At 37.7% G+C, this 15,032-nt stretch overlaps 1 protein-coding gene across 1 annotated transcript in view; it reads left to right on the top strand.

The window, feature by feature from the left end:
• Positions 1–15,032, top strand: part of PDE7B (phosphodiesterase 7B) — a 170,744-nt gene that overhangs the window by 176 nt on the left and 155,536 nt on the right. Inside the window, exon 2 of the mRNA XM_030945699.1 lies at positions 146–260. Within this exon, the coding sequence (XP_030801559.1) occupies positions 240–260 (21 nt within the window). The 5' untranslated portion in view covers positions 146–239. The remainder of the gene's footprint in view (positions 1–145; positions 261–15,032) is intronic.

Consider the following 15,032-nt stretch of genomic DNA (forward strand, 5'->3'; position numbering starts at 1 on the left):
TTGGGGGACTTGGGGAGCTTTTCTTTTCCTTTTTTCTTTCTTTTCCTTTCCCCCTCCCCAAAAAAAAATCCTTTTTTTTTTTTTTTAGTTACTATTATTTTAGTTTGCTGTCGTTACTTATTTCTATTCCCAATCCTGGATGCAGTTACTGGATTCTGCAGTACAAGTCTTCATGAACAAGCTGCACCGCTTAGAGATTTCACGGCATTCAAAGGTCACAGAACTGCCACTATGGTTAAATGTCTTGTTTAATGGTTGAGGTATGTACAGCAAATCTAAAAGAAGCAGCATTTTTTTTTTTTTTTTTTTGAAGGGGAATTAAAATTGTGAGGGGGAGAGGGAGATAATAGTATTATTTAGTGGAAAAGATTTTTACTGGTGATTGTTACTACAGCAACCGTTTTTTGAATTTCGTCCCTTTTTCTCTTTATTCAAACTAGATGAAAATTTTAACTTATGTTGATTTAACCATTTGATGGTTACAGAAGATTGCAAAAAGAATCTCTTGTAGAAGTCCTTTCTGACCCCACTGGGGAAAGTGTGGTTGATTTTTTTCTGTATGTTTTCCTATTGCTCTGTGGCATGAGGGGAGACCTGGGACTTGTCTTGCTTAGATGAAGGAAGAAGAAAACAGAAACTTGTTCCTATCCTAAGGGGGCTGTGAGTTTTTCTGAGAGTTAGAGCAGAGGGAGGAAGAGTTGGAAATAAACAGGTCAAGCAGAAAAGAATATCAGCTTCATTTTTAGGAGTACGTATACTGCTTTTTTTTTTTTTTTTTTTTTTAAATACATGCTTAGATTACTTTATTTGGTTTGGGTTCAGAAGTTCAAAATTAAGAGGCAGCCTGAGCTTTGACTAAGAAGCAGATCCCCTCTGGGAAGGGAGACAGCTGCTTGTCTTATATTAACACCAGTTTTCATACAGCTTTTGCTACCTAAGCAGAGAAAAGTGGAAATTTGCTCAGGAGTTAACATGATGTAACCTGGCATCTGTTTGATAGCATATAGCTTCAATTCATATTTGAGCCAGTGATCTGCCTTGAATGAGTATTGCAGCATCACAGTGGGCAGTGTGTGCTGCAGTAAATGAAAGCAACTGCTACCATCAAACTAACATTGTTTTCAAGAGTGTGATTCTAAATTACGAGAGGAAGAGCCACTTGTCAGAGCTTGTGTGTGTCTGTGTGTCTGTGTGTGTGTGTGTCTGTGTGTACCAGCAGTCTTGAAAATAACTCCAGCCAAGACAGGAGATTTCTGTTGTTAATTTGATTATTATACAGGTATGTTCAATGACCAGCAATCTTCATATTTTTCTGATTTGTGGAAAGAGACTTTTCATAGCTCTCTTTGAAATGTTGCTGTAGATAAATAATTTGCAATTTGAAAATATTTCAGTTTAACTTTAAAAATTATACCTAAAAAACCAATTCCTTTAACAAGGAACAGAACATGAGCACACCTATCTCGTGCAGTGTACCCCATAGGGTTAAAAACATTAACTACACTAGGCTGAAGCATGCTAGCTTAAGGACTGCAAAAATATTAGCTCTGAAATGCAGAGGATGTGCTATGTGCTGTGAATGGACAATTGCTATTCTGCAGTGCCTAGTGGGAAAACAAGGACTTTGTGTATTGCAAATGCATAACTGCAGCTCCTCCATTTCCTTTGCTGTATCTTCACTGATGACTGCAGAAACAAAGAGGTTTGTCACAGATAAGCTCTGTAGTGCCCCATCTCTTTTGAAGATGCAGGAAGAAATTTTCTCACATCCAAAAACTCAAAGTCAATCTTAGTTGGGTGAACTGTTATTCTGTAATCTCTGTGTTGTTCTCTCTTCCTCAGCCCCCCCCAAATTCTTACGATGTGAACTGCCAGCTGTTTTCAAAAACTAAAGTAATACTTCTCTGGGCTCAAGTTCAGAAAGGCTAACAGAGTGTTGGTTAGATTAATTTGTAAATTTCACTGAGTGTGTCTCAGCCCATAGAGACTATAACCTGTTCTGTAGGGAAGAACCCTATAACCATGAATATATTCAAGTTTCCAGAAGACAATCTGTAAGATGTTTGTTTATAATAATTTCTGAGAATTAAATTATTCACTTGTTTTGATAAACAGTTTTTAGGGAAGCTTTGGTTTTAAGCTCTGTATCTATATGTTGGTGCATCTGTGTTCCGTAGCAGCTACTAGTGGTGGTACTAATAGAAGATCTGGTAAGTGGACTTCAGCTGAGGAAATGAGTTTTGCTGGTTTTGTAAGAAAAGTTTATTTGCAGTGTTTCCTCTGAACAATCTCAATTCAGCATCTAGAAAAAATACAATTTAAAGGTTGGCCTCTCTGCAGTGGACAAAACACTTACTGACATTTGCACTCACATTGTCTCCAAAAAATTGTGTGTTGCACAAGTTTCATGGGCTATGAATGGCTGTTTCTTCTGAGTTAATTTCCATAGGGTGGACAGGAGTTTTCACCAGTGAAGTTCCAGTGATTGCATCAGACCAAGGCACAGTCTGCTGAGCCTAATCCAATATACTACAGATCACTTTTTAAAATTGTAAAATGTTTAATTGTGTAAAATAGTGTATAAATATATCATTATAACAGCTGCTCCTGTTTATGTCTTTTTCTCCCTGTTTATGTCCTTTTCCCTTCTGAAAATGAGCAAATGAGCCTTCTGCTTGCTCTTATCAGACTTCTAGGTAAGTCATGGTAGCAGACTGATTTTCCAGGGTCTTCATTGCAAGTATGATGTATGTTTGAGAAATTTGATCACATGTAATTCCTTTTCACTCATCACATGGTGCTTCTACCAATAGCTAATGCATATTTTAATGAGAAATAGTCTGAAAATTGGTGTTCTATGACACATATATGGTTTTCTTGTAATTTTTCAAACTCAGGCAAAAAACTGCTCTTGCACTGGTAGTTTCCTTTATAGGAAGCAAAAATGCCAGCTATTAACCAAGCCATTAGTGTCAACAGAGTAAAACCTGACACATCTCTATTTAATCATAAAAAATATTTGAGACCTAATTTCTCCTCATATTGAGGTAGATATATGCTCTTGATGAGATTGGTTCTGGTTTCTGGGCTAACAGAAAACGAGTCATTTGGTGCAGCCAGGAAGATATCCCATGTAAATAGGAATTCTTAGCTACTCAGTGTTATTCATCATCCCATTGTTACTCCATTTTCATGCTTGAAATTATTACAGCATTCCATGTGCTTGTCACAGGGTGAAAGTGAAAGGGACAGCTGCAGTCCTACTAGCTGCCAGAACAAAATTAAGTCTTTTGTAACCAAATGATGGTTCAGTATTCCTTCTCTCACATCCATATTGGGTAGAAGATGTCGGAAGTATGAAATTCATGATTCTTGTTCTTCAGCCAGCAAGCTGGCTTACTCTTGCAGGGACATCAGTTCTTACACTTCCAGTGAAACACTTAGCTTTACCTCTAGTGTGGAATTTGCACTTTTCAGTCACAAGCTTCAGGGTGTAGAATTGATGCTCTTTAGAGTTTATACCCTGACGACACTGGGACACAGATAAAGCCTAAGTGTACAAAAGTAGTTCAGGAGTTCTGATGTTTTTTCTTTCCCTGGCTACCACAAGGTGCATCAATTTTGGCGCCTAAAGATGAATAATTCTGAGAAGATGGGTCACAGTGCCAGTTACCACATATGCAATCAGATAAGGATTGCTAGAAACATTTTGTGCTTCACAGTAAATGAGTGGAAACCAAATAACATGCCTTCTGACAGTAGTAGTGGTTTTTCAGATTTGAAGTGTTAGCTTTGTATAAATACTAGAGATATAGAATGCATTTGTTGTATTTAAGACAATTTCTTTAAATAATTCATAGAATTTGAAAATGCAAAGACAACTTCTGCAAAGATTTTTCTGCAAAAAGAATTCTTCTGTATCATCCTAGAAACTGTGGAGAACTGTTAAATTTAATTTTTACTATTATTCTTACTACAGTGCCATTCCAAAAAAATTGCATTAGAAAACAGTATTTGAAGCTCTGAACACTGTCATTTCTGGGATTCAGAAGATGTATTGCAAGGGTTCACAGTGCTCAGGTCTGGGGTAGCGATGGCTATCTGTTTTAAAGCCTCCAGTTTTAAAGTATACAATTAACAAATCAGGGGCCGATCAGATAGAACAGTGTATTTCCAGAGGCCAGGCTTCAGTGACAAAACTGTGAGTGAAAAGTTTGTGGCAGAGACAATTCTCAAAAGCCAGCAGTCAAGTGAATTAAGCATTTCCTCTGCACACATTGAGTGGTGTGATATCATCAGTCCATTGGTGCAGTGATTTTGATCTACATTTGGCCCTTGTTCTGTTCTTTGAAAAGTGAAAAGTCCAGGGCTATCATTTAAGTGTGTAAACAGTGTCAAATGAGAGAAACTAAACTAATGAAAAAGGGTACTATTGAGTTGTACTTTTTTATTCTGTTCTTTCTCCCAGTAGGAGTTATGAGGAGGATGGATAAGAATTCAGTTCAGCTACTTATTTAAGTCACATAGTCTTGTGGTGGCATATGATATTCTTCTGCCAGCTTGCTGTCCAGCCAAATAAGACACTCAGGTTGCCTGGATGGATAAACATAGCTGATGACCTCTTCCTCTTAATAGGTGGGCATGAACAGTTAGGATTCTTCCAGTCACACACAGACAAATTTGCTACATTTTAGCTAAAGAAGAATTGCCCTCGGACACAAGCAGCAAGATTTACTTCCCTTTGAGTAAGTTATATTTTAAAAAGTAGAAACAAATATTTTGAAGGAAACAGTTGCAGAGGCATTTTTTTTCTGTGGCTGGTAGGTTTGTACTAGTTACCCACAAAAATTTCTGGTATGAGAAAACTCACCAGCTAATATCTCACTATAGTGTGTGTTAATGCTGGCAGTGTAAGGTTTTGAAAAGAAGAGCAGAGAATCTCCTATCAAATTAAGTTTAGCTAATTGTTGTGGTGGCGTAAAAACACATTTGTGGGGCAGCTGTTGTCAGGACCTGTATACAATTTTCTGCATGGTTGTTCATGGCAGAGTTTATGATACTAACTCCTCTGTATGTAGGAAAGGTGTTTGGGGAAGGATTGTCATTACCTTTCAAAGAATAAAGCAGGAGGTAGGCATGTTTTGACTGAATATGCAGCAACTCGGGAATGTCTTAGAGAAATATACATCTGTATAAATGAAATTAAGAAACATCAACTTAACTAGAAAATTCCCAGAGGACGGTATTGATCTACTGTGTGATCAGTTCTGCTCCTGTTGGCAGCTGCCCTTTATTTTTCTGCAAGAAAGGATATGTATGCTCATGCTCTTATTCCTTCTCTTTCCCTCTGCACAACTTAACCCACTGCCTAGAGGGCATGTAAAGACTGGCTAGGTTCTGGGGCTTGTTTTAATATGAGGAGGCAGAGTTACCATCAAATGTGCAAGGATTCATCCCTTGGTAAAAGAGGTGTGGATCCCCAGGTGGTTGCTGTGCAAACAAACACGTATTGACATAAAACGCCTCAGTGCTTTCTCAAAAATTCAGCTGTCATCCACAGGGTGCAGCTATTTTCCCCTTTATGTACGGTGATCCAGGTATAGAGTGACAATTGGGACCTCTGCTTGCACAACCCCAGAGGACAGAATCTGCTTCGTATTTCTGTAGAGGAGCACGTGTACAGCTGCACACTGAACTACACTAAAGATGGGCAACACCTGATATTTGGTTTTGCCTTTTCCTTAAATTACCACTTGGCATTGAACCTCTGAGAAGGTTAGACAGAACGAGGGCTTGGTGCATACCAGGCTGCTGGGATGGAGGAGAAGACCTCACATGGACACCCAGAGAGATGAAGACAGATGCATGACACCTTCATGGAGAAAGAACACTTCTGGCTTTGTGTGAACTGAAAACCATGTTGAAACAGGCTATTTTCTAGAGCCCTTTCTGTTTCAAATGTTGAAATGTGACTTGGCTCTGAATGACTTATGCAGAGTCATTTTTGTTTTACACACTGCCATAACATCTGAGTATCTATTAATAACAATGTTCAAATAGCATCAGAATGGCCATCATAGACGTAATTAGGCATTGTATCTCCATTTAATCAATATGGTCCTTAGAAGACCATAGGACAGCCAGAAAAATAATAATTAGTCCTTATTAATAAAGAAGAACTTGCACAGATCAGTGAAGGAAAGAGAGAAACTTCCCATGTTCAGGGCATGGGAGGATAGCAAATTGCTTTCTGCTTCAGCAGATCTGAGAACACTTATTAAAAACACTTGAAAATGCTCTTACAATGCTAAATAAAATTCTCTCATAAAAAAAAATTCATTTTCTTGAGCAAACTCTAAGTATCAGCTAGAAAGACACAACTGGAATGTATTTCTTCACCAAGCAAATTCCTCCAGTGCACAGTTGGTTTGTTTTACTAAGACTGCTTTGAAAAGCAGAACAACTAAAAGATAAAAACAAGACTCTAATTGGAGTGTTGTGAGTGCGTGTAAAATGTCATGATTCCACCAAGTTTAATAGGACTCCATCCATTTATACCTGTGAAAGATCAGACACACACAGCTTTCAGGACTAAAATGCATTCCTTCTCTTCAATGGTTAGATCAAATTTTAGGCTCATTAACCTTGCATCATACCTGTTTCATACCATTTTTCCACAACTTCCTCAGCTGTGTGATACCACAGGGCTGCTTTTCTGGTTCCACAGAAGCTGTGATGCATTCTTTTCCTTCCATGACACTCTAACATCCCTTTCCTTCCCTTTCTCACAGAAAATAAATGTTTACCAGATTTTATTTGAAATCAGATCCCTACGTTTAATTTTTAGCTTATGTTCTCGCATCTGCAAAACTTCATATATTTGTAATACAGAAGGGGCTGATGTTGCTCGTTTTCAGAACAGACCATGATCTAAGAGCACAGCTATGTAAGTAATATTTTTAAAAGCTGAGGAATAACAGGAAAACAGTAATTTTGTTTAGGAACCAACATGTACTGTGCTGTATCACAAGAACATTTTCATGCAGTAGGATTGTAACGTCCTGTCTCTTTGAACCATGAAACTATAACTATAGCAATCCTATCCACTACCAAAGTATAACCTCTGTAATAGTATGGTAACAAACACCAGTGCAACATGAGAACATCGAATGAAGTTCATCCTATATATCATCATCTAAAGCTGATAGAAATGGCCAGGCTTTCTAAAAAGTTAAAATTCACTTTAGTCCCTAAATGAAATGGCTGGATCTGAAAAATTGCTGTGTATTAGAGGTTGCCTGGGAAATGTTTTCCCTTTCTACCTCAGACAGACAGAAGTAGCCAGTAGCCTGTTGTTAGTGCTTTCAAGAATGTGTGAAAGAAAAAAATTCAAGTTCCTTCTCTGCTTCTATCAAGCTTTCCTGAGGTGGATTACCGCTGCAGCGTCCCCTAAGGGTTGAGCTGGGTCTTCATGGGGCCTCATAGAGGCAACCCACATTCCACTGCCCCAGCTTTAGCCCCAGTGTTGAACTTGAGCTTCTACACTGCTGAAGGGGCACATTAATTAAGGTGGTTTCAGGCATTTACCTGCAGCTCCAGGTGTTCTGTCCTGAATCCAAGAAACTTTTCTTGGGTGTTTTCTTCAAATGAGCACCTCCTTCTGAACAACTTTTGTACCAATGAACAGTTGTTTTTAAAAAGAAGGCTCAGATGTATTTTACAGAGGGAGAAAAACATCTCACCACTACTGCAGCATGTCCATCTTGCTTGTGAGGACTGAGGGCTACAGGGACATTGTTTGGTTTGGGTGCCTGCTCATGGGCAGAGGTCAGTGATAGATGGTTGAACAACATGATTGACTAGGTCTTTTCCAACTTCACAGATGATTCTGTGAAGTTCTGGTGACCGTCCAGTAGCCATTTTGAAGTGTCTGCTTAGTTTTTATTTTATAGCACCTGAATTGAAAGCTCAGAGATCACTGAAACCTTTAATTTCCAAATGTTTCAACAATCCTGTTCTCACTCACCTACCAACAGACTTAGTTCTACTTCTGCTTCTTATATTCAAAGTAAGTGGGGGAAAAAACATCAACCCATACTTTATAGGATCCCTATAAATGCTGAATAGATTATTTCTGTGTGAAGATCTGCATGTAGAGTGCACTTTCTTTTTAAACTGTGAAACACATTTGCTTTAAAAAGAGGTTTTCATATGCACTACAGGTATATTATTATAATTCTCATCCCTCTCCAAATTCAGCCCTTCAGGGCTTCTCTACCAGAGCAAAGGAGTGTGGAATTCAGCTTGGGTTTTTACTTTTTGCTTAAACACCATAGCAAACATTGTTTCATTGTTTCAAATCCCATAATATGACAAAGGGAGAATTATAATGTTTTAATATGTCAGCTGATCAGAAAGCATCTTCAGGGACAACATCACAGTTATCTGGACCACCTAATACGCCACTACAGCTTGGTCTCACTACCTTAGAATTGTTAAATTCGTATTCATGGTTTTAGACCACCACTTGGATAATAATTTTTTAAAATTTTAATCATATTTACTACTAATGTGAACCAGCTGGAGCTGACTTCTGCTATTTCTAAGTATTAGTGAAAACTATTTCACGTTTCACATAAAAATAAAGCTAAAATCATTCAATTTCAATTTGTACTTGGCATTGCACCTTTTTATGATAGCTGATGAAAATTAGTTTGCCAACAAGCAAACCAATTTCTAAAATGTCTGAAAAGGTCCTGATGTTTATGATGTAGAAAATAATTAGCAGAAAAGTCTCAGTGCTTTCTAGTCACACTTTAATTGTCACCTGTTGACAATACTTCAGCAGTTGAACTTCTTCAACTCTTTACAAGAATTCCAGAAGCCTCTGAACTAATTCATCAATTTCTAGAGACATTCTCTAAAATACTATATTAAAAGGTCATTTCTCCTTTGTGAATCTGCGATCCTTATTTTCTCCTGAGAACACTTGTCTTAAAATGATGTTTTCACCACAGTGATTTATAGGTTCTGGCATGCGAAATAATGCTCTTACCCCTAGTAGCAGACAGAAAATTAGTCACAATCTGATGTAAATAACTTCTTCATTACCTAAACTGTTTTACACTTTATTAAGTTCCACGCAAGCAAATCTATTGCATTTGAACCAAGGAGTTCTTGTCCACGTTGCAAGTAGAGAAGACATTAATTTATTTATAAAGTAACAATAGGAAATCAGTCTCTGTAGCAAACAGGGATCCAAACTGTGATACTACTGAGTTCTGCAGAGAAGTGCCACTTGAGTGCAGCAGAGAGAAAAAAATTGGTTTAGCTAATTTACATTAAAACCTCAAATATGATTAACACTGTCAATAGAGTTGCTCTAGTGGTTCTTCTTGGGACATGAGATTTGACATATTTTACCCTGATATTTGAGACATTACGTATTTTTCTGTGCTGGCAACAAATAAAATGCAACGTAGAGAATGATAGGGTGTTTCTGAGATATAGGATACTGAATATAGATTACAGTGACAAGCAGAACAGAAAAGCTTTTATGGAGAGTCAGCCTACCACCAGATGTTTCTACTAAGTCAACAGTGGTGCTATAATTTTGGTCCCTTAAATTGTCCTCACTGCTTTTCAGAATCAAGTACTTGCTGAGCACACAGGTTGTTTACTAATTAATGTCCCTCTGCATCTTTCCCGTGAACCTCAGGCAGTTCCTGCAGTTCCTTGCAGCTGGAAGAGGAGCTCATGGAATCATAGAATGGGTCAGGTTGGAAGGGACCCCAGTGGGTTGTCTGGTCCAGCCTCCTGGCTCAAGCAGGGAGCTCTCATTCTAGAGTGCATGGCACAGGATTTCATCCAGACAATTCTTGAATATCTCTGGTGTGGGAGACTCCACAATTTCTCTGGGCAATCTGTTATGGTGTGCCTTGGAAAGTCAGTTATGTAAAGGAAATGGCCTTAGTTTTAGCCCAGGCATATATGAAATTGTGTCAGCCTAAATTGTGATATTAAAAATGATAAGGCATTTTTCATGTTTCATGCATGCAATGGCATTCACTCTTCTCAGAGTCCAGTATAAAAAACTGTGTTAGTGAAAACCCTCATATAGACAGAGGATGTTTCTGAACACACTGATGAATAAAGCAACCATTGGGTTTTTTAAGAGAGGCTTTACCATTATTAGTTTTACAAATAGAGGCATAGAAAGAGTTTTAGCTTGACTTGGCCACCCCAACACTTTGACTTTAAATTAAGAGTCTTTTAAGGGCCAGATTTTCAAGCTTACCCTCTTTAAAATGTTTTGGGAGCTCATTTTGAAAAGTGTGACCCTTCTGTCCATATTTTATATTACATTCACAGCAACTACTTACTACTTCTAAAAATTATCTTACTACATTTAGGGATAAAGAATCTTTTATCTAACTGATTTTTAAAAATTGAATTATCAAAGGAAAAATAATCTTTTTTCCTCTGATTGTGAACCATTGCAAGTACACTGTCCTTCTGATCTGAGAGCAGAGTTACAGGCAGTCGATGCACTGTGCTGCAGGCAGGCTTCAGAAGAAGGTATGGCCTCATCTATCAGATGTCAGAAGCATTTCTGATTGTGACTGATAAGAGAATGAAAGGGAGAAAGGCAAGCAGATATGGTCTCAGAGACGCTGTATCCCAAATAGGAACATGATATCATGTTCAGACTCATACCAAATGAAATGCTAGCCTAGGAAAAATTGTATTGAGCTAAGAGATTATTTAAGGCTCTTGCTCTACGTTGCAAAGTGTGTTGCAGTAGCAACAGAGTATGAAAATATTGTATGTAAAATGTAAATAGATCAGTCGCAGTCATTTAAGTAAGACACGTGTATTCCCCACAGGTAGAAATGCAGATATATTAAAGGCTGCTTTCAGGAAATGGCTTCCCTCTCTATACATAAATCTTTTAAATGTGGAGATTCCAGTTTTTGTCATTCCATATTTTCGAACTCAGACTTTTTTTATTAACTCAGAAATCATTTAGAGTTTAAGTACAATAATTATGCTTTCTATTCTGTGTGAATCTAGTTATTTGACATAAAATAAATAATTTGTTATGGCAAATTGCTCTGTGTAGCAGGAATTGGGAATTCTTGAAATGAGGGTAGAATGAATTTATGTATCTATTCGATTTTTACTGTTTAAAAAAATAAAAATTAGGTGTTTAGTTCATCTACCATATGCACCCTGAGTACAAACTACCCATCTCCCTCTGAACCTGGAGCACAGGCTTGTTCCAGCAGGGGAGTGGAAACCTCACATATCCTGGAGCTTTGTTTCCTACAGGCAGCCCCAGAGCAGAGAATGCCAAATGGGGTGATCCCATAGCTCTGCTAAGAGTGCAGCTTTGCTCATCATCACTGGGCACAGCTCAGGCTGCGAGCAGAATCTCTCACAGAGAATTTCTCGTCTCTGACCCAAAAGCGCCAGCTCTGCTTCCCACTGTGCGGGCAGGGTGGGGCAGACAGGGATGAAGGAGTGGAGGAGAAAAAAATGGGAAAGGGTGGATACAGAGAATGATGGGGGGGAAATTGCACTGTATCTTGCTATCTTAAACATCTGTAGTAATGCACCTTTCTCTATCTGATACTGACTCTAAAATTGCTGATATTAAGTCTATATCAGCACTGTTTCTCCTTGTTCCATCAAGTCTTGATCTTTTGACCCCCCAGTATTGTTACACAAGTTCTTAAAAAAATTTAATCTGTTAAACATCAGCTGTACTCAAGGGCTTGGGTCCAGCTTTACACAGATTTCTTTATGGTGGTGGGCTGCATGTCTGTGGTGACATAAAGGCTGTCTTCAGCATCAAGATAAAGATTTTATAGGAGACATTTCTGTGAAATTTCAAAATGAGCTGCTAAGAAACTGAGGATTATCATATTCCTCAACACTTCCCTTTCCAAATGCAAGAAATATTTCTCCCAATTTTTCGAAGAAATCATCACATGTTTAAAAGAGAGTAATTGAGAATACAAATTAAATATAACAGATGCCACAGTCCTAGTATATAGAGTACTGGAAAGTATTTACCCTTGAGAATGAGGGACAAAACAGAACTAAATCTAAAAAGACTGTTGGAAAGGTAAAGATTTGCCCTTTAAGAAAAAGAAACAATGAAAATCACTACTTTTTTACTCCAGAATGTTTTTTAAGTTCAGTGGTTCACCCCATGACATCCCATTGCATGCAATTATCTGGACCATTCAAACAGTCTTTGAGAATTTGTTGTGGCAATTTTATTTGATATGTGAAATAAAAGTCATTGTGACATTACCTGAAAATAATGTGTTCCACAAGAGCAAGAATATGCTCTTTTTTTTTCCATATGGAGAACTGTGATTTTAAATACTTTTAATGTTTTAGATCTTTAACAATGTATTTAATTATGTGAATAGCTTTGCATCTAGGAGTGTTTAAATATTGAGGAAGTGCCAATGTCTGCAGGTCTTGACAATACCACTGCACAGTACCAACAATTGATTTCTCTATTACTAAATCATTTTTAGAAAGTCTGTATGATATTTAGGCAATTGTTGCTTTGGAAAATTGGCAAAATATATCTATGTATTTGAAGAGTTTCTATATCCTTCTATATTTTATATAAGTATGAAAGATTTCACCTATTAATTGTTATTAAATACAGATATGAAAAAGAAATGAAGATCTAACACAAACTCATAAGGTGAAATATCATATCTGTGACTGGATACTTAAGCTGTCAGAGTATCCTGAAAAACTGCACAGTACAGAAAACTTGGTAGACATAAATAAAATTGTCTTTTTATACATAAAAATTGTCTTTTTATACATGTTTGGCTTCATGGCAATCTTCCATGTTTGGAAGAGGACTGTGTTGCATAAAGAAGTTAGTATTGTGTCCAGTTTCAGGATTCAGCTTATATCTGAGTCTAATAAGAAGAAAAATCCTGCTCTCCTGTTTTATCAACCAGGCCTTGCTGGTTTACACATTTTAAGTAAGTTTTGTGTTAATATTCTGACAGCTAATCTCTACTGCATTTTACTTTGAAGAGACAAATATCTAACAGTTTCTGGGATTACAAAGCCTTTGCCATATCTCCAACAAGTATTTGTGCATAAATAAATGAATTTGGCAGAATTATGAATTTGGCAGACATCTTCTTGTCACTAGCACATCAGCAAATCAGGCTATGCCTTTGTCTGGATTCCAGATTCCTAATCATTCTGAAGAAATCAGTACAAATTTAAAATAAACTTGCCTAAAGGCACCTGAAATGATTGTAACTAATGAAATAAGCCCTAGGAACTGTAGTAGTTGTTTTGAAATTGTCATTTGTTTCTTACTTTAAAGACATACATTCCTCTCTCTCTGCTGTAGTTGTTTTTTGCTTAATCCTCTGATGGCATCTTTCCCTTTAAGTGATTACCCTTTGCATCTTCTTGGCACCAGCTTTATTTTCAGCAAGCTGTACTCAGAGTGCTGGCAGCCATCCCAGGGAAGCTGCTTTGCCTCAGTGGCATTTGGTACATGGGAATTCCAGAGTAAGGAATGGGCAAAGGTTACCACGTGTTTTACATCACTCTGAGAAACATCAAACTAGCCTATTAGTGTTTGACTACAAACAATGCATGAGGCCTTTAGGCATTGTGGTCTGTCTAATTCTTTATTTTCCCTTTCCTTGTAGCTCCACTCATACCAGCCTCGTTGGAAGATTACCTGTGCATTTTTCTTGTAATATCACTCCATGATGTAGGAAGTCCTGATAAAAGATGCAGTTTGACACAGAATAATTTAAATGCTAGGAAATAGTTTAACTCTTCTGAAACAAACCAATGCTTAATAAGATTTGGATAGTTGTACTCTCAGACTTCTCCTGGATTTTGCTGTTTTAATGTTCTAAGAATCTGATTTCAGCCTGGAAGTTACTTTCACTGTATGTTCCAAAGGCAGACAAGGAGCAGCTTTCTTTGCACAGCAAAACTTGCTGTTCATCATAATCAGAAATACCCTATCAAGAAGCAAAAAATGCACAGATTAAATATACATATACATATATATATGTTGCTGAAAAGAAATGGCAGATCAGTTTCTACAGTTCTGTTTTGTAGTGAAGTTCTAGTTGTAGTTCTGCCTGATGGAAATCTAGCCTGCAGAAGACACCTGTTCAGCTGTCTCCTGCAGGCTCCTGAAAGCTGATGGTGAATCAAGTGTGCTGCCTGATTTGCCTGCCTCCAGACCATTTCTTGAGGCATGGTCTGCCTGGCTGTGCCTCCTGGTGTGGGTGGCAAGTCACCAAGATCACCGAATGGTGCCATTGGTGCCCTTTGTTGTCCCCAGCTGACAGCTCCTGGGAACTACTCTGCCCATCACACACGTGGCTGAGGTCTGATGTGCCAGGCTATCTCACTGCTCTCTATCATCTGTGTCTGCCTAGTGTTATTGAGAGGTTTTTTTGGTTTTTCCTGATGTGACAGGTCCTGTACTAGTGAGTTAGAGTGGTCAGGTGAAGAACGTTGTTTGCTGAGTAATGTCAGAGATTAACAGTCACTAAAATAAGGATGGAGAAAGGAATAAATAAATAAATTCAATAGCAGGGGTGAAGACAGAAATAACTGAAGTGGGCTATTAACTCAGACTGTACTGGTGATTGGTCTTAGATCAAACTCACTAGGATTTGACTCATGCTTGATCCTTCGATATTGATCCTTAATACTTGTAGAAAATCACAGGCCACAATCTTAATTTTCTTTGTTGTAAATAAGGAAAAAATTATATGCTCTTTCATTTCATGATAACACTTTGAAACTATTTTCTTCCCTAAAATATCAGGTTTTCTAAAAATTGTATGAAGCTGTCTGTAGGAAGATTTATAAAAATACCATAATTTAAAATGTGCATTTATTCAAGTCAATGTTATGATTAACTAGGCTAGCCTTCCAGACCTACTTACTTCCAGATCTCCTTATTAAATCTTTATAAATAGATTTGTTACTTGCAGCAGAAG

Source organism: Camarhynchus parvulus, chromosome 3 (assembly GCF_901933205.1).
Source record: "Camarhynchus parvulus chromosome 3, STF_HiC, whole genome shotgun sequence".
NCBI classification, from domain to species: domain Eukaryota; kingdom Metazoa; phylum Chordata; class Aves; order Passeriformes; family Thraupidae; genus Camarhynchus; species Camarhynchus parvulus.